We start from the raw sequence: 22,360 nt of genomic DNA, 5'->3' as shown, positions 1-22,360 counted from the left end.
ATATTTTGCGTATCTGAACGTTTATAAGTAGGTACCGACTTGCAAAATGTTCCGTAATAAATGTACAGTTACCATTCACTATATAGCCGGGAGATTGAAATGTGGCCGCTTGCGTTATCGTAGAAGTCTATTTTTCTTCGATAAACAGTGGTTCTAAAACTCGTATACAACATAATTCTAATATATTTGTATTAGGTAATAATATCTACATCTAATAATTAATATTGCGCGACACCATCACAAAAATTGACCACCGTGCATGCGCATCAGTGGTCACTTTTCATTCTGCCGACTATATTATAATGCGATAGAATACATCTGAAAAAAACGCTACCTCTAATTTATTGTGACGGCTGAATTGTCGCTAATTTTTGTTCTTGTTTGATTGGGTTGCAGATAATCGGCATCGTGTCCGTGTTCTTCATATGCGTGTCGATCCTGTCGTTTTGCCTGAAAACGCACCCGAACATGCGGGTGCCGATCATCAAGAACATCACGGTGAACACTTCGCACAACACGACCGCCTGGGTGCTGGACAAGACGCAGACGAATGCGCACGAGGCGTTCTTCTACATAGAGTGCGTGTGCAACGCATGGTTCACGTTCGAGATCCTAGTGCGATTCATCGCCTCGCCGAACAAGTGTGAGTTCGTCAAGGCGTCAGTGAACATCATCGACTACATAGCCACGCTGTCGTTCTACATCGACCTAATACTGCAGAAATTCGCGTCACACCTGGAAAACGCCGACATACTCGAGTTCTTCTCAATCATCCGGATCATGCGGCTCTTCAAGCTCACCCGACACTCGTCCGGGCTGAAGATACTGATGCAGACGTTCCGGGCGTCCGCCAAGGAGCTGACGCTGCTGGTGTTCTTCCTGGTGCTGGGAATCGTGATATTCGCCAGCTTGGTGTACTACGCTGAGCGCATCCAAGCCAACCCGCACAACGACTTTAACAGCATACCGCTAGGCCTGTGGTGGGCCCTGGTCACGATGACCACTGTCGGTTACGGTGACATGGCCCCGAAAACTTACGTGGGCATGTTCGTCGGTGCCCTGTGCGCGCTGGCCGGTGTGCTCACCATCGCCCTGCCCGTTCCCGTCATCGTGTCCAACTTTGCCATGTACTACTCGCACACACAGGCCCGGGCCAAGCTGCCCAAGAAGCGGCGCCGGGTGCTGCCCGTCGAACAGCCCCGTGGGCCCCGGCTACCTGGCCAGGGCCCGCCGCCCCAGCAACAGATGAACCAGCCTGGATGCGGCATGGGTGGTATCGGCGTCGGTGGCGGTGGTCACGGGCCGTGCGCCGGCGTCGGCGGTCTGCCGCCAAACGTGGCCGGAGCGCCGGTCAACACGACGGGCGTGCCGGCCGTCAACCGGCGGATGAACGCCATCAAGAGCAATCATCCCAAAGACGGGGCGGGACCCAAAGTCGGTGAGATACCAAACACGTGGCAATGGCCATACTCGTGACACCTTTGACACGACATTTGTCGTTGTCGTCGCCTTGTCATGTTATTTTTAATACCATAACTGTAATTTAGGTATTATAATATATTGTGTTCCTCGCTGTTCCCGTCTAGGGTGCTTTGGCTTTTGCGCAAAGCTTGTGTATGTGTTTTTAGTTTTCTTGACGTTATAACGTTATTTACGCGTGGTCTGGCAGAAAAATGGCGAACTTACAAAAAGGGTGTACGATATTCTCTTACACTGCTATTATCTTTCCAATGCCATTATTTTTGTCATGTCAAAGCAAGTTTGGACCAATTGGAAAAAATCGTATGGAAAAATGTATACATGAAAATTATTGTTTCACATAATACTGTTGATTTATAACATTTAACTTTTCATTTATTTATTTTTTTAAGGCAACCCTCGTCCTAAAATAAAATTTTTACGTAGAATTGCTTAAGTAGATACAGTAAAAACACAATTACCAAATTATGTATACAATTACTATAAAAAAATAGCAAAACACATATTAAATCGATCAATGACATTGTATCATAGTTTATTTTACTTGGTACACGTGCCGTAATAAATTCTTTCTTTCGTGTGCTAAATTTGCACTTCAATTATAATACAATTATGATTAAAATCTATATTCAGATACTCTATAGGTATAGATATTATAGTATATATTATAAGTCAACGTTAAGACCAAACCATCATAGTTTTAAATTTTAATTTAAAACATTTAAAACACCATTATACAATTTATACGGTTTATCATTGTTTTACTTTCCAATTATTAAAATTTTTTAATTTTTTACTACCGCATATTTAAGATTTGTTATTACATATTTTTGTTTTTATATTACATATAAATCCCAGTCCTACTAGCAATACTTAGGTTTTATATGTAGCACGACTACTTCACCAAGGTATTACTTGGATGCTACTGAATTATTTTTTAATTGGTCCAGATGTAGCTTGCCCATTTTATTATCCAGATTCTGCATGATAGTGGCTATTTATAGGGGTTGGAAACCCACCCCTAATCAAATTGTATTGAAATATTTTTGCGTTCTGTACATTTTATAAATTATTTTAATTTCTCAAAAAACAACAATTTTAATTAAATATGATCATCATTTTAAATGTAAATAAAGTTACTAGTAGGTATTTTGTAATTATTAAATTGAAGTTAGAAATAGTTTACTTTTTCCAAAAAAAATTGTAAAAAAATTCATTCATAAATTCCGTTAGAGGTAACGTAAGTATATCCATTTTAACTAGCGAAAATCATTTGATTTAAGTTAGTTGCGTTCGTGAAGTTATAATATATCCATTTAAATTAAATTAATTATTCACAAATACCCGACCAAAGTTCTTATGTAAGAGACGTTAAGATCTGTGGTGGCACTCCTAATCAAAATGTCTATTTGCCATTATTGTACTTAAAGTCTCTGAATACAGTATAATGGTTCTTAAACCCGTGTTTCACAACTCCATGATTTTAAATCACTGTGATGATTAATGAAGACTTGTAAGACGTTAGATCTGCCAGTGCCATTGCTTTTCGCATTAATTATTGAACGGGCTTTGCGAGTTTAAAAACACTTTTTGTCCTAACTGTAGATCATTAGAGTAAAATTATAGTTATTTATGACGCATACGATTTAAAATTAAAAATATGTATAAAAATAAAACCGTCTAATATTAATCTAATTAATGGACATTATCATTCCATGTACGATCTATGGAAACGGACGAAGAGTGTGCTTTTAAATAAACAGCGCTGGATCAAACCATCTCTATTGCTAATCATGCGCTTATAAATTGTGTGTAATGCTTACAGAAACTGAACCCGCCACGAGATACTAATCGATAATACACTCTGAACATAGTAAAAACCAAACAAATCAACAACGGTATACATAATACAAACACTATAAAATTACACACATAATTAAATTATTTTTCTATTCGCACCACGGTGTTTTATTTGGTATTGTTGAATCCAATTATAACATTGATAAATTTAATATGATAGTATTTGTATTAGTTTCGATTGCAAAGTAGGAACCCTATAAAAAGGTGTGTGTCCATCACAGTACTATAATTTTATTGAATTGATTTCATTCGTGATTATTTAAATAATATTATACTTGATTTAATAACTAATTTTATCACCTATAATCTATTTGGTAAAAATTATGTTAAATGTATGTTTTTAAGTGTGATTATTAATTATATAATATTAAGCCAATTAGATAGGTGTATTAAAAATCAGATTTTAAAAACGATTAATACTATAACATGTTATATTTTAGTTCAAAGACAATATGGCTTAAGATATTTTATTTAAAGATATTCTTTTGAAGATATTTTGACCTTTAACCTAACTTTTACAGCCATCATAATGTTTGGATTCGTGTCAGACAGTTATTATTATTATTAATTTTACTTCAAAGAAATGTTATCAGATATTGAACCATATCCGGCGTGTAACAAGATGATTTGACGTGAAGAAAAAATATATTTTCGATTTTTCAGATATATCTCTGACATGATAATATGACGTCTTGTACCTATATATATATATATATATATATATATACGGTTTGACGACAAAATCGTATTCTATTCCAATTGGTCGACTGGACCGAAATCATAAAACGACATGTCATCTAATTTCGAAAATGTTAATGGAAGCTCCGGGAAGTGTGATCGAAATGATGATCGCCACATCAAATGCTACGTCTTAATGTAGATAGTCGTCCCGGGGGATATTAATACCGAGGATATTTTTATATTTTATTTCACGTACACGAGCATTGACAATATATAGAGACTATTACAATGTTCTATTGCGTACTGTAATAATAATAATAATATTCGCATAACCAGTAGCTATGTTGTCTTCGGCTATTAATCGGTTACCTAATAGCAACAAGTTATATATTATATGAAACGGATAAACCGACTACAAAATAAAACAGTTTTGTATTATATACGTAATTATATTATTAAAAGTATAAATAAAAAAACAAGTTAATTCCTAACTGAGGAAATACAATATTGGACAATACCTGAATAACTTTATTTTTTTGTAGCGTCGAACTTGGTTTAGTGGTTAGTAGTGCGATAATATGTATTTACGTCAGAATTTGTTGTTGTTTTTTGGTTTTGTCTGTGGTGTAATATTATATACCTATTTAGTTTCGTCATGACCTGCTAGTCATTATATCGTTGTTTAAACATCACAGTCACCCTTTAGAAATGCACCTATATAATATAATTGTATGTCCCACCAGACGAGAAGTAATAGTAACGCACACTCAGAGATAAATTCAAAGTTCAAAGGTATCGTAGTTAGAGCGAGTGATGCACGTTACCAAGAACACACGCCTTTGCCGTAGATATTCTCACTGGAAGTCATGTTGCATGTGTACATTTATGACGTTTTGAGTATCTTTCGGAGGCGCTGTGACTTTTAACATTAAGTATCAGTTATCGCTGATATCGTGTACTCATGTGACATAACATGATTTTATTATGTCACGGGCGAAGATATTATATCCAGGGGTTGTAAAATAGTGAATTTTATATTATCCATCATTGTCCAACCATTATGTCCTGAGAATAGATTTCAAATGAGAAGAGAAGAAAACGGTTTAATAAAAACTCTATAATATAATTACAATAACGAACCGAAAATATTAGCATTTGAAAATTTAAAAAATTAAAAAAATTACTAGAAATATTATAACAGAGTGAACTGATAATTTATTTGTTTTTTTTTATACCTACTATATATTATTATAAACAATATTTTTAAGAGTTTATAAGGTATTATGTTTTGTTTTACAATTGTGAATTATTTGTAAACATTATTATTTTGATAATTATTAGGTAATATGTGTCAATCGTAGAAATTCCATGAAAATATTTAACACACCGCGGCGTGTCTCTCACCTCTCTCGTAAGAAATGGACTTTTCTCGATTTATCAATGTGGTACAAACTACAAACTCATGCGAATATGTATTTGCATGGAAAGATTTACAAAATTTGAAATGGTGAGGAGGGACCGAAGAAACGTACGTAAAAATAGCACTATTGAATTGACGGATACACATTTTTGCGTAACGTAATATTTCAATACGATATAATATTATATTATTATCGTCGCTGAGGAATACTTTGGAGATTTCGCGAGCTTTTTAATCAACTAAAATTTTTATTTTTGTCATCGACAGTTCGGGAATACCGATGCAGTCGATAAGCTCAGTGACGATTTGCGTCGTGAACACGAATTGAACGGAATATGCGACTAGGGTCAATAATTCGTTATGATGTTATAATATTATAATGTATGAAGACATCACGGAACCAGTTGTATCATAATATATTCTATAAAAGAATAGAACACGTCAAGTGAATATAGTCATGGGATGAGGTCGACTTTCTTTTCTAAACTAGATTACACACCGCTCTCACTAACAGCTATGGAACTTTATCGGCAGCGGAGTGAACATAATATTATTAAATAAATGGAAAAGTGTATAAGGAACGCGTAAATCGACGACGTGTCTGGCGGTGTTTTTCATTTGCAAAAAAGGGATATTGCGCACATAATATACGTCTCACTGCCGACGTGTGCCACAGTCCATTGAAGGTCGCCGTTTTAATATAATTCAAAACGGAACGTATGCACAGAAGTACGTACAATATTGATACCTACGTATAAGGTGCAAAACACAACGCAATATGATAGGTATAAATGTGTGTGTGTATAATAAGTAAAAACAACCGATGGCCAAAAAAAAAAAGGTCAGATCAACTTATGCACGTACAACGCACGTCTGCACCGATGACGGCGGTGGAATTACGTGCGCTATAATTAGGGTATGCTATGTAAAATGATTTTTGTCGTGCATGCCCATTTACTATACATTATCAATTAAAACGGAGCTATACTTAATAAATGTAAATAGTAATTAATAATTACCTATACATTGCTGTGTTCGTTAAATCAAAAAACATTTTTTTTTTTTTTAATTAGATTTCTGACAATATGTACTGCAAATAGTTTTTGGAAATTATTAATGATAGCCAATAGTATAATATAGTAGTATAATTTAAGATAATTTGTATTAAGTCTTCAATGTCTATAGTTGATCGTAGGAATATACTTTTTAAATCTAACATAGTTTGTGTGTCATATATTTATTTTGTACTTTATCCCATATTATAGTTTTTTGAGTTTTAATCAATAATTTCCACATTATATACTTTAGGCCACAGTGTGATAGCTTCAGTGGTGTAGTTGTCAAAACAATATATTAAAATCAATATTATACGTTCATGCCCGGAAGCAGCGATCAACGGTGATCCGTAAAATAATTACCTATTGTCATTGTCGTATTACTTATTAGGTACCTATTGTCATTATTATTATCCACACACATTTTTTTATTTATATAAGTACCTACTTACTTCTTCCCCATTTAAATATTTTTAAATTTGATCGAAATACATTTTCCCCACGCAGTAGTATAATACTTAATCTCTATGTAATCGTTTTAACAAGTTCCTATTATGTACTGATGTAAGATACATCTTCAGGTTCCACTACTTAAAATATGTAATTATATTTTAAAATTTTAAATACAAATACCTACCTATGCAATACAGGTTCATATTTTATATACTCTTAATAGATAACATTAAACGGGACAATCATCTCTATAAAGAGAATACATTATTATTCGAGAAAAAAAACGACGAATATCGTCGTTAATTGTTCAAAAAGAAATTTAAATCCATACAAATCATACAATGCTATATTACCGTTTAGAAACCGTTCAGAAAAATAGTGGTGCTCTTTCAATCGACATATTCATAAAACACATAAAAAAAAATTGGTTGGTGGGAGGGGGTCAGAAGAAAGTCATTGTTAGCCTGAAAAGTTTTTCTGAAAGTTTTCTCGGAGAAAAATCGCTCTTTACTTCCCAGGCCAACAACGATATTCATCCACATTTTTAGTGACGTTTACCGGCGTGCGTAATTTATTTATCATTATAACGCAAATATTGTTGGCTATTATAATATAGATTATTATGAAGGATATTGTTTGATGCAGCGCAAAAGGATTTCGGGGCGTGCAAGTTATCGAGATATTTATAATTCAACGATTTTTGAGCGCACGTATACTATTATAACGTTCTGTTTAAACAACGCCATTTATCGCGATCAGGTAATTGACGAGATTCGATCAAATATTCATGTTAGCAATCTTGGCGATTAATGATTTATGTGTAAACGTTCGACATTATTATGTACGTAACTATTGTATAATTGTCTCACGACCAAATACACGAAGAAAGTTTCGTAGTATATGTCCCATAGCGCACACATAATACGCACAATATTTGTACTCCCTTTTTCTCTACTACGAAAAACTCGCTGAGAAGAAAAAAAGTATTATTTAATTGACTTTTCTTTTGTTAGAAATGGAGTGTTTAGTTTGAACTCAATTTCATGTTCAACTCGTAACTCTGTAATTTCTTTTTTCATTTATTCGAAACGCAATAGTAATAATAATAATAATAATAATAATATAATCAACTCGGCGTGCGTGTAAATGTGTAATAATGTGACCTACCCTTTAACGAGTAACAATTATACGTTTAAAACTTAAAAATAAATATTTTTAAAACATTTCTAGTCACATAAATATAATGTGTTGCATATTGTACATGACGAATTTGTGTACATTTAGGCATTTGGCTCGTGAAACATTATATATGGCATGGGGCTATAATCGTTTTGCCTCGTACCTATTGCGATCAATATTGCATGCAGCTGTTTGCTCTGAAAAATATATTTAATGTCGTTAAAAAAAAAACTGCTGGGGCTGAGTTAATATACGGTCATTAAGGTTGTGACTATCTATCTTTTGTTGCAGTAAGATGTAAAATAACAGAATTTATGATATAAAATGCAGATACGTATAATACACATGTCATACATATATGGAAGTTATTAAACTTTCACTCGCTCCCCCTCAGTTTGTTTTCGCTCTCGTCGTTGACAGATTTTCGTACTCACCGCGAGCCACTCTATCTTCTATTGTTGCTTTCGAATATTTCGCAGGCATTTGTTATCCCTATTGAACTTTATGTTTAAATTTTTTTTTTTTTTAATTTCTCCAACTTTCAATTTGTTGTTGCGTTGTTTTGTGAATCTGGTATTCAACGGTTTTGATTTTGGTTTTAATCAGCGTAGTTGGTTGAATTGAGTCATCTGACACGAAATATATCATTTCAGATGTCACGTGAAATCTTAACAAATTCTCATTCATTTTACTCAGAACTCGGAATTGACATATTCGTACAAAAAGTTTAGATAAACGAAATGGTTCTCGTGAAATTCAACCATGGCTAAAATATAAATAAAAAAATATCCGATATTGGCATCGTAGATCTTACATTTTTAGACATCGGTAACTAAACTGTAAATCATCCTAAAACTATTTGAGTGCTAATATAATCGAAATTAGTGATTCAACTTTTAAAATTTATTGACTGGTACAAACGTGGTGATAAATCACTATGACTGTTTCCGACATCGCAGCACCTGCAACCGGGATTTCGTGGAATCGGTATACGATAATATTACGATGATATACGACAGTGGTGAAACTCAGCGGAAGTCCATTGTTTCCTGTTGGAAGTGCGTTTCGTCAAAAAGCGGTGGTTTGCAAATGTGGGAGGGATCATGAAATCATGGAATGCACACCGGCAGAATACAAAAGCAAAGCCATTTTTTGACTTCAAAAACAAGGCCTCCACCCATTACCAAAACCACAATAACCGCGACCACGACCGCGACCGCGATAATGATATTATATTATTGTAATATAATATAAAATTAATTAATTAACTTTCACGTGTATGCTCTCTCTCTCACACACACACACACACACACACTACACAGTGCACGCGCACGCGTGAAGTTAAGTACGCAATTTCGGCCCGTGAACTATACAATGTTCTGTTGATTACTGTGTTTTTGAACGCGGTCGATGTGAAGAGTGTATACGTATATGTATATGTGCATGCGTATACTATTATTATTATTATGTGAAGTGTCCCGGAGACTTTTGAAAAGATACTACTGCTGCTATTGTCTCGAATAAACGTTGTGTCACCGGGCGCCGAGTCGCCAAATGAACCGTCAAAAGCACTACAAAGACTGCATACGTTCTGCACCCCATCCACGGAGATTTATTATCCACCAACTGACATCCAGACTTCATTTTTTTGGTTAGGAGGAGGGGTGAAAAAAATTTTAAGCTTTTGGCGTGCGAGCGACCGAAGACGAAGCAAAAACTCGTTGGTATCCCGGAGAAAAAAACCTACTCCGAACAGACGGCCGGCAGTGACTTTATTTGCGGTTCAGTTGATTACTGCTGTGACGCGTCGCTCATCCACCACGCCGAAAAATTCCTGTTCAGCTGACATTAATCTGTCCCCAAAAAAAAGTTGTATTTTCGAGAAAAAAAAAGGTTTTTGTCATCATCACACCAACATATTTAATACCGACTCTCACAGAGAATTTACGTAAAAATAATCTTATTTTTTTCGTTGAAATATTAGATTAAAAATACAAACTATGGTTTGGACAAGGAATGAAATCTAAAAACATATAAAAGTTAATAATTTAGATAACTTTAGTATAATCTAATGGTATCATTGAATACTACTGTCTACTACCTACAACAAATTATAATATGACAATTCACTGATTTACTTCATTTATTCACTGACAATAAATCTAACTTAAAAAAAATGTAGTTATACGTATACATACTATTTCACTCATAAAGTCATAATATATATGTGCAGGATAAACAGAATTTTTTCCAGAAAGCAACTAATATTATTCAAGCGTAATTATTATTTCGTGATCATTCTTTAAAAGTTTCATTAAAATTTGAATATTTGCAATAAAATCCTAATCATATTCTTTCCACATACCAGAAATCTGTACAGTGTACATTATAATAGGCGATTCGAGAAATCATCGTGAAATAGTCTCTTATGGGTAGTATTCAATGTTTGTGCAAGTTCGAATAATAATATGATTAAATATATTTTTAAATGAATGTCCTGTTACACTAACAATATGACATGGAGTCCGCTTGTACATCACTCGGTTTTATAATATAATATAAGGAAAGTTCGCGTTGAACAAACATTATACGAGGAATAGGGTCTTAAAGATAATTAAATGTTAGCAAAACTACGAGTAACTAAGGTTCTGTACAGAAAACTGACAAAAATACGTCTTTTGAAGTTATATTAATTTCTTCGTTACATCACCGTTGCTGGAGTAGGTATATATTATATAACACTCGTCGGAGATCATATTAAATATCTTAAAACCATTGAAAATTTTATAAAAAGTTGATAAATTTTTTTGAGTTTTAAACAATGTCCCGATACTAGTACATACTCCGTTGATTGATTTTAATATTATATTATTGACTAAGAAACCAAAAGTTTTATGTCATACAATTTTATAAAAGAGCAGTTTTAGACTAATTTTTATAAGATTTTAACTCATATCAATTTTATTTTATCGTAACTGGTTGGTTTGATTTTAAAACATAATACGGTTTAATTAGTTAATTAGTTTATAAACTAAACTAATACATTTAAAGATATTTAAAGAAAAATAACATTGTATATAATATTTTTGAATTATAATAGTGCGTGTCTTGGACCAAATATATGATAATTTAATTCAGTAAAAAGGAGAAAATAGTGGTTTAGACTTGAAATATTTGGCAGAATAATAAAATCGTCTATGGGCGAGTCCATTCAACCATTTAAAAAAAAAATTAAAATCAAAATATTGGTTTCTCAGTCATCGATTTTATATGGGGCTAACAATAACGATGCATGATTCGATTCGCAGTTGTGTAGCCAGGAATTTTGACAGGAAGATTACCATAGAAGATCATTATTACTTGAATAAAATCGGATTCTCTATGTCGATTGCTCCGATCATCTAGTTTTGGGACATAATATTATGATGGCAAATTTTTGTTGGTACATCATAAAATTTCAAGAGATAAATCATCACGTTCGAATAACGAATTCTAGCGAAAATTATACAGTTCAAACCGTATTTCCTAAGAATATTAGTTCAATGTTTATCATAGTTTTCCCTTGTGATTCTGGAAACGGTATACGTACCTATACTAAGGTAATCGAAAATATATTTCTTCGTAGCACTAACTGAACTCGATTTTTAATCAATATGGACTACCCACGTTTGTAGGAAACTTTTCGGACTTTTTCACTATTTGCCAATATGTGTAAACTCTATACAGAAAGATAAACAAATAAACATATAAGTTAAACCAATACATATGGCTATAGCTTCGCTAATTAAATTCTAATGCACATTAATCCTCTTAATTTAATGTACATTAATAACACAATTTACTAACGAAAACACGGATATGATGGGAGTGGGAAATTTAGTCTAATTAGCTACCCCTCTTCCATGACTACGCCCCTGAGATATATACAATATTTCGTGTTATACGCGTTAGATATAGATAATGTTACTAACAATTGTTACGTAGATAATATTATTATGCAAATAACATTAAGCCAACGGTCAGATATTTAACAACGGTGAACACATTAAACGTCGATTAACGTTAATCGGATATCGTTACGTTAGACAATACCTATTGGATAACGTTTCAATAAATGTAATATAATTAATTAATATTAAACGTCTTATAACTCACACATTCACAATGTTTCAGGTACGCCTATAGGGTATTTGGTTGGGTGGGAATAGAAACTAGACCTCGAATATTGAATATTTTATATTTTTATAGTTATTTAAGTTTAAGCGGACCAAACTTTAATATCTGTATACAAATAATCTTATAACAAAAATAATCGCCCCTTTCTAATCTTTATTTTTAATCTGAAAAATATTCGTTTTAAATGTTCTCTAATCCATTGTTTTCGTTTGTTAATAGAAACACGCAGAATGATTTGTTTTTTTTTTTTTTTTGGGGGGGGGGGGCTGTAAATTGAATAGGTACCAATAAGTTACACCGTCGAAAACACGATTCAGCTCAACTTTAAAACCTGATGGATTCAAATTTACATTAAAAAATATATAATATATTAATTTATTAATTTTCTATTGAATATACGCATTATTATAATACATATTTAATATATTATTACATTTTTTCAGTAAATTCAACATAAAATGCTCATATTATTATCCTTTCAATACACTCTGTGGGCGCCCCGACCCGCCCGTATTCGTAACCATAATTTAGGGAATTAAAATTAACTTCGTTCCCTATCGTTTCCACACGACTAGATTTCAATGTCCCTCGACGACTTGGTCATACATTTGCAGACACGTCGTCCAGGGAAACAATAGTGACAACGGACGGTCACACCGAACGGGTTAAACTATATTACGATATAGGGCTACCGAATTTATTGCAGAGTTCATTTAATTTTACGTTTCGTGAACAAACAACCATGTCCATACCGTCTATATTTTACTTATAAGTACTTATACGTGTATAAGCTATAAACAATTATAGTACTGCGTGTGAATTTTGATACATTTATGGCGGGTAGTGGGTGTGAGGTAACACGAACCAAGATTTTATTGATCAAAACATTTTTTTTTCACTTTTTATGAGCTAATTATATATTGTATAGGTAGGTACAATACGTACATGTCACACGCGTCACCACTTAGGGTAACTTTTACCGGAAATAAAAGGACAAATAATAATATGAGTATAATATTATGTATTTTATACCTTTTTAAAGGAGCCGCGTGTACGGGTTATTTTGGCAAAATAGTTGTTTCTAAAATTATACCCTACATACAAAAATATATATTCAACCAGTAAGTGTGTAATGAATATAAATAAATGGTGAACACATAAATATTTGTTTTCAATTAAATAAATAGTATGCGGGATAATTGTTGAATACACATGTATACAGGTGTTAGGTATCTACTTTTTGTAAACGTGGGTGTAAACTTCAAACTTTGGTCGTCAGATGTTAAAATTATATTTACGATCGACCTGGAATGTAACAAAACTAAGTTTTAGAGTAATTGTAAAACACAAAAACATTAACTGGCAGTCCTTGGAAAAGACACGATACTTTCAAAATTTAATTGACGCCATGTCCCCATAATATATATATATATATATATGATATATCTAGTATATTTTTATACTGCATTACGTGTATGATATGAACTTTATAGGAGAGACCGAATTGTGACTATCTGCAAAGCGCTTATACACATATTTTATATGAAGCCAGAGACGCAGAGTTCGTGAGTAGAATATATTTTGCTGTTTCCGACTAAAGAAATCGTTTTCATTAACAATTATTCCGGAAACTATCTCGGTCCACGTCTCTTTTCACGAACACAAACTTTGACAATTTATTACTTTTTCTCTTTTCCGACGTCCACCGGAATCCGTTCAAACCGTGTATTGTGTATAATATATTATTATTTACAATAATTTTAAAACTCACGATGGTTTTCGATAATAATATAATATACAATTTTACCGATCATTCGTCAGGTGTATAATATCATGCTACATAAGACGAGGATCATTCGCTATGCGGTATAGTAGATAATATCAAGTGTACTTAGTCATTGCGTGGGTCACTGTAGTGGATGCTAGATTTTGACAAGTTTATGTAGATAATATAACTCGGTTATTTTATTTATCTACAAAAAAAAATAATAAGTGTATGAATTCTCAATGATTTGATTGCTTGGAAGTATAATTGTTCAGTAAAAAATAAATAAAAAATACAGAGCAGTTTAATAATAATAATGTTAAATTTGTTATACCTAGTACGTCTATAGGGCAGGTACACGAATTCCATAACGATATTCTTGCCTTCGTTTTGCGTTTTGTTTATTTTTTATTATTTATATTTATAATTCAGTGACATAAATATTAAATACTATTTCACATCAGTGCTTAGCTATTATTGATTTATACCACTGGTGCGTTCTATAAATAAATTAATATATAGTTTTATAAAAGATGCCTGTTAAAAATGCAGTAACATATTTTACGAATGTATTATAATATAATATATATAACGGGTCGGTTTATACCTAGGTGTAGCAGAAAGATAAATAAAAAATAACTTTATGGTATTGTAAGTTATGAGGCGTACTATTAAAAGTTCATGCGTAGAAAACAAAAACAAGCTCGATCTAGAAACTTTAGACACGCCCATAGGCGCCGGCAGACATTTTTCCAGGGGAGAAGCACGATTCAAAATTGTATACCTACCATATGTATAATAATGAAAATTAGTGTATATATAAATTGAATATGTACCTATAGTATATTATTAGATTGATTAAAAAGTCACTGATGCTGAAAAAAGAACTACAAACGTCTTGAACATTTTCAAAAATTTAAAAACAATTTGACCGTAAAAATTGCTTATACTACTTGACGGTCAAATCTAGTACAAAATGTGTTCCATGTCCGATATATCACAACACTCGTCAGCAATTACAGAATAAGTGTATCTTTTTAACGTTTTTAATAGTTTTAGTATTTTCTCTTATAGTCTTATCACATCATTGCACATCAGTACAAGACAATTTGAAACATATTGAAGAATATGTCCTACTAGAATTAATATATAAATATGTAATTATTAAAATATAGCTCCTAAATATAACACGGACAATTTAAAGACCGATTATATCATTAATTTAAAGAAATAATAATAAATTATCAAAAACCTAAGCCAGAATTTATATCAGAAGTACCTATATTATTCCAATATTAATATAATTCCAAGGGTGATAGGTAGTACCATAATACATTAATTTATGCATTCGACATGAGTAATTAAATTATTGCAGGTACCTATGAAATAATATAGAATGCATATTACTGTGAAAGAAACTAATAATTCATTATATCAAGGTTCATTACGAAATAGCTTGATTACATTTTAGCAGTCGATGGAGCTGTATGATACGTCATCGGACAAATAATTATGTATAGATACCTATTATATATAATATGTACAGCAAATTGATTTTACTAATTTCAGTCGTCTCTCTCTACTGATGACTTTAGCTTGATTTCTGAGACATAAATTTTCATTTTTATGCTATTTTTTTAGAGTCACATCTCTTATATTTTGCTCATATTATTTACACTGAATTTGCTCATAATTGTATTTAAATTATTTTTTTTTATGCCCCATTATTGTTCATTAATCTATATCATTTCTGAAAAATGTATCATCAATACAATACTATGCTCGAGAAATAAAAATTTCCTGACTTAACCCTTCTGCACCCCTATAATAGTCATCTACTCATCTAACACGCTTAATTAAAAAATGTCCCAATTACAATAAATATATCAAATACATCTAATAAGTTACTATCATGAGACTTTACAGGAAAGATGCTTTAAATTTCTAATTTTCTATTGTGGTACGATTTTTTTTTTAGCAATATATCTGTAAGTACTGATTTGATTATAAAACATACTTAATTTCATTATAGTACATTAAGAAGATGCTACACGTCCAACATTTGATGGTTAAAAACCATTTCGTAAGTGAAAAAAAACACTCAGGTTATAATAATATTAAAGTTGTAGGTAGGTAGTTCTGGTAGATAAAGCAGATTTTCGCCATTACAAGAACTTTGAATCTTTATTCAATATCACTCTTGCAAATAAAAATAAACGATGTTGCACAGACAAAGGTATCTTCTCTTAATAATAAAAATGTAGTTTCTTAACTTTTTCTGCAGCCTTATTGTTTTAATACTTGAAACCAGGGCTTAAATAAAAAAATAATAATACTGTTTACCGTTATCGATATTAAACGTTATGATCGAATGACTGTTTAACGTTATATAGAATTTAAACGTTATTCAATTTATGCGTTTAAACGTTATAAAAATTTAAACGTTATTCAACTTAAGCGTTCAAACGTTTTAAAATGTTAAACGTTAAGAAGCGTTTAGCGTTATCTGATGGATATAGCTTGTTTCCCACACAAAACAGAGTGATGAAAAATATAATATTACAAAAATAACCATAATAAATATTTTACTGATAGTTATAATTTTATAAATATTTTTTTTTTCAGGAAATTATATGTGTCAATCGTTTATTGTTTAGCGATATGTTATCCGTTAACCGTTTTAATCATTTATCGTTTACTGGTACGTCAACTGTTATTCGTTTCAATCGTTTATCGTTTAGCGATATGTTATCCGTTATCGATTTCAATCGTTTTTTAATATGTTTAACGTTATACTCATAACGTTATAAAAACGTTTTGAAGCCCTGCTTGAAACCTTTTTTCTATAATATTATGAAATCATTGTAGTTGATATTACTTATATTTAATACCTATTTAAATACTCTATAATTCGAATAAATCATACATACGAAAAAGCGCGTTCTTCAATTAAAAGTTATATAGATTTGAATGCTAACCATTATAGAATATAAAAAACTAATAACTAGGTAACAACAGTAATTCGTTGAAATAGACATTACTAAAAAATGAAATATAATATATTTTTGAGTACCAGCTAATTTCGGAAAAATCCTTAACGAAAACAAAAATTAAATCAAAATTAACAATAATATAATAAAAATATATTGATAATACAGAAATAAGATTGATTTAAATATACCTATTAAGCCCCCAAACCCACGACTGTATACGAGCCTTATTTCTGGTATATATTATAAACTAAGTTGTCGAATGTTTTACGAAGGTAAACAAATAAAAACAATAAACATCATATCAGCATAAAAAAAACACAGCAGAATTAAACCTATAAAAAATCTGAACTAAAATACAATTAATCTAAACATATACCTCAACAATAATAGTATAAATATCGTCTCAAATAGATATCTCACCATATTAAATAATCATTCTAACGCATACATTACCTACCGCGACGTTTGAAGAATATCACAAACACGATGAAATGAAGAAAAATAATTTTTCAAACATATATAATACATACACATTTTAAGAATAATAATATTATAATAATTAATGTATTCTTATCAATGTCAACCAAATATTGTAATCAAACGTTCAAACCTACTTACAATTTCGTACCTAATATTTTACAGTTAATCATTTGCATTTTAATATTTTATTGTATGTTAATATTATTTAAATATTTATGTGTTCATATTTTTATATTTTATTTTATGTTTAGTTATTAATTTTAGAGTAAGTCGATGGTGACGAACAAAGTCCAAAACTGGTATAAACCATTTTTATTTCTTAATTATAATACTCATAAGTCATAATACTTGAGGCTGTGACACACATTTCTTTTTTTTAATACTATTAAAAAATTAACTGAAATATTTGACAGAATTTATTTACTAACGGGTACCTATTCAAAAATCAAATTTGGCTTATAAACGTTTGGCTTCTTGTATCAATCGATATAACAACATTTTAATAATAATAAAAATAATACACCTTATGAATAGTGTTTAAAATGTCTAACGTAATCCGCCGTTCGCCCCCCGCTGGTCCGTTTAGAATCTAAAACGCGCGCGTAAACGAAATCGTAATTTTCGAACAATGTAAAATTAAATTCGTACTATTCACAATCGCGTACCGTTATATTATTAATAAATTCCATTATAAAATAATTTCGAACGTCTTGTCAGCGCGCGCTGTACAACCTGTATATTAGAGGAGAGATATATGTACCTAAGCGAGTATATAATATATACGCATAATATCGGCGGCAGGGTGGTTACTGAAGGGTGGTTACTGCAGGGTGAGTACTGCAGGGTATATTGTATTACAATATAATATAGGTAGTATAACACCGGGCAAATATTATTATGTTGGTTTAATATTATGTAGATTTCGCGGTCGGACGAAATAAACGCAGGTCAGGTGTACACGCGTTTACTTAAATGATAGTCAATAACGTTGTTATATTTTATATTTTATACGACGTAATACCAACGGACATCGATGCAGTATCACTATAGTCATCTAATAATAGTAATATCAGACACTCTTCTACCGTAAATCGTAGTAAAATACAATTACTTTATAGTGAGTTTTAAAAGTATAATATTTATGTTTAAACAGGGAGCCCCGTGAGGATATCCCCATTAGTCGTGAGGTGACTCGCCGCCTGGACAAAAACCGGTTTTTTGCCATTTAACCTAAAAACTAAAAAATTATTAAAAATCGTGGGATTAATGATAGTAAAATGTTGAAAAGTCAAAATGTTCACAAAAATAAACCCTATAAAATGGCTACCTTCAATTGTTTCAAAAACAAAAAATAAAAAATAACTTTTATAACATTTTTACCAAAAAATGTAATTAAATTATAAAATATAATATGTGTAGACTTTGTCTCAGTGTGTCTAATAAAAAAACAGATTTATGTTATATTTATTATCTCGGAAGATATTGCAATGGGTAAATCCTCTCGGTACACACTTTATATATATTTAACATATTTTGTTATTTTTTAACATGGTGATGTTATAGGTTTCTTGTTATTATTATTTATCTTATTAATAACAACCCTTTATTTTTAATATCATATTTCAGAATATTTTCAGACAAATATTTCGCTTTAGAATGCAAAATTCAAAATACTTAAAAATGAAAAAAAAATAGTCACAACGATAAAAATATTTTTGTACAATTATTTGAGTTGCAATACATTTTAATATGTACATAAATGAAAAGGCAAAATTAAAATGTCCATAAATACAACGGTTGATTGAAAAACGGAGATGGTTATGAATTCACATCAAGTAGTTGTGCACATCAGTCACCCTCTATTATGGTCACATTCATTTGAATATTATGCATTCCTGTATATTTTGTTATATTATTTTGATAATATTGCAGTTAAACTATTCTAAGTACGTTTTAAATTTATGTTTGTATATGACAAAATTACGGGGGACCATCTTTAATAAACTATTTTATTTTAAGTAACTATGTTAATTATACAAAACCTATTATATAAAACCATAAATGATTATGAATAAAAATTTTGTTCACGTTTTGTTAAAATATTGTTTTCATTTACATTTTTGTTTTTACTAACTATACATTAAAATACTTTATATTTTTATCAAAATTTCTTTGAATCTGAAACAATAAAATAATATAAACGATTGTTATAATTCATAACTTTTAACTATTAAAATATTATATTCAATCAAAAAAATAAAACGTCAAATAATCATGAATATTATAATGATACTTTTTCGTAGGTTTTTGAAAATAAAATTGTAATGCATTTTTTTAGAATTTTTAGCGCTTTTTATGTTTTGTAGTGTATTTTCGCTTTATTTTGAGTGCTTTTATTAGTTTTGTATGACATAGCTTCAACCTCTTAAAACTCCAAATCAATCGTCGTACCATCGATGATTATACAATATGTGAGATGTACCTATAAACGTACCCATAATGCATTTATAGAGCCACGCACAGTGTTATTGATCAATGCGTTGTTTGTTTTATTTCCTTCCGAATGCAGTTGGCGTTTCAATGACGTTGAACCCGAACGGCGTGGGAGTAAAAGCCGAACCAGTGATGGCGACGGGTGTTGTCGGCGTCGGCGGTCCGAGGAAACAGTCGGCCACGAAGACGTGAATGACTACGACGGAAAATTGCGGCGACGGCCGTGGCAGCGGAACGTTTATTCTAAAATACGAGTGAAAATCGAGGATCAAAATCGTTTATTATTTTTCGTTTTTAAGTTTCATTGTTTTACCCGACAAGACAACAAAAAATACACTCCCGTTACGATATTATTATAATATGTATTATGATATTGTAATTTGTATTCCGAGTGTTATTATTATTACTATACGACGGCATCAGTAGGTATATTAATTATTTATAATATAGTATTATAATATTATTATTGTTATTATTATTATTATTATTATTATTATTATTATTAACCTTAGATAAACTCCAGTCCTGTCATGATGTACAAATTTATCTATTAATACTATTAAACTGCACGCACACACAAAAAAAAACGACCAAAACACGACCAAGTAATGTGTATGCATTAATTTCCGACCAAAGATCCACGACATTCGAAGGTATCTATACATGGGCAGCAGCCACTATATATTTAGTATAATATTATATTTGCGCCCTCTCTCATCGTCATCGTTAAAATAATAATATTATAATAAAGCCCTCTCGTTGCTAAAATTGTATTGGCATCGAGTAACACGTGGTGTAAATATTTGATTTTTGATTTTTTTTTTTTACACAGCATTTCGTTTTTGTTAACGGTTTCCTCATATTATTGTTAAAATTAATTTATATTATCGAGATTAGCAAATCTCGTCACTCCCAGAAACCATGGTCATTCGGCTGTACCTTTATAATATTATGATACGTACGGGGTAATTTTTTTTTCAACGTGAGACACTCATAAAACGTCACATTGTTTTTTTAACTATATATAAACGGTTATAAGTAAGTATTTATATCTGCGACTTAAAAAATTAAATTTTTTATCTTACCTATAATATTATAATATACCTACATACCCACAAAATATTATTATTTATTATATAAATTCGTTTAGATTTTGTACTTTTTTTAAAATTTAGTGGTTATCCCTCGCTACTTTTGCACTCGTCTATAAGTTAGTATCTAAACTGTATAAACAACTAACTATTGGTACACGTATAGGTACCTATAATTTTAATATTAAAAAATATGTATTCCTTGTCAGGAGAATTATATTCTTCTCCAGAATATGAAATTAATATAACAAGAACATATTGATATGATAAAAAAATAAGTTAATAAATATAGATAATAATATGATATAACCTACTTTAAATTAAAAGCTATTTTTTACAAACAGTGTCTGGCGTCGCAAAAAATTCTCCTCGTACATGTATTTATATATTGTGATATTAGATAGCTAAATATTCGTGACGAATGTGTCTTTGATTATAGTTGAAGTGGACTTATATATTATATTGGCCATCATCGATGGTGGTGTGACCTGTACCCAAAGTCCCAAAACAATATTATAATATACGTATGTACTATATATAATATTATGTGTATAATTTATAATATATTATGCGCGTCGTTGAATACGAAACAGCTGAACAAACCAATAATAATAGATTTTTTTTTTTTTTTGATTGAAAATATCCTTATTGTGGGATTTGTACGGTTTTACAGAGAAAAATTTGCTCACTTTTAAAAAATAATAATAAAATATAAAATAAATAATAGACTATAATATTATATTATATAAAAATGTGTTGCACAGAATTATTTTGTTTCTATTCAACAACTACGTTACAACACATTATTATTATTATTATTATTATTATTATTATTATTATTATTACCTATTATTATTAATATTATTCGACAAAAAAAAAAAAAACAAAAACACATTGACGATTATTTATATATATATTATATATAATTTATTACATTTTTTTATGTACATAATAATTACTCTAGTAGATTATTTATGCATAGCAGTATTATCTACGATCATTTTTTGAATGCACCAAAAATAATTAGACAAAAATAATAATTTGCTTCGATAAACAATACAAATTAATATTCTCATTTATATATTATATATATAATGTCGTTCTTATAAAATGTTTATGAAAAAATTATATTATATGTATTAAACGTTACACTTAAACATTGTATTTAAAAACATTTTATACTCGTTTAGAACTAAATTTATTATTATCATCAAAATATGAACATGTTATTATAC

The 22,360-nt window shown here is 30.8% G+C and overlaps 1 protein-coding gene across 2 annotated transcripts in view; it reads left to right on the top strand.

Annotated features, from left to right (window-relative positions):
• The window catches only part of LOC100568906 (potassium voltage-gated channel protein Shaw), a 155,416-nt gene extending 133,521 nt beyond the window's left edge, over positions 1–21,895 (top strand). The window contains exons 7-9 of one of the 2 annotated variants that reach the window (XM_029491335.1): positions 397–1,438; positions 3,305–3,377; positions 20,111–20,223. In XM_029491335.1, the coding sequence (XP_029347195.1) occupies positions 397–1,438; positions 3,305–3,330 (1,068 nt within the window). In that variant the 3' untranslated portion in view covers positions 3,331–3,377; positions 20,111–20,223. Of the gene's footprint in view, positions 1–396; positions 1,439–3,304; positions 3,378–20,110 lie in introns of both variants that reach the window. The other variant, XM_029491334.1, reaches the window with a different exon arrangement.
• Positions 21,896–22,360: the final 465 nt, after the last annotated feature.

Source organism: Acyrthosiphon pisum, chromosome A3, assembly GCF_005508785.2.
Source record: "Acyrthosiphon pisum isolate AL4f chromosome A3, pea_aphid_22Mar2018_4r6ur, whole genome shotgun sequence".
NCBI lineage: Eukaryota > Metazoa > Arthropoda > Insecta > Hemiptera > Aphididae > Acyrthosiphon > Acyrthosiphon pisum.
The sequence above is the reverse complement of the archived record's forward strand: the minus strand, read 5'-3'. Positions and strand labels throughout refer to the sequence as shown.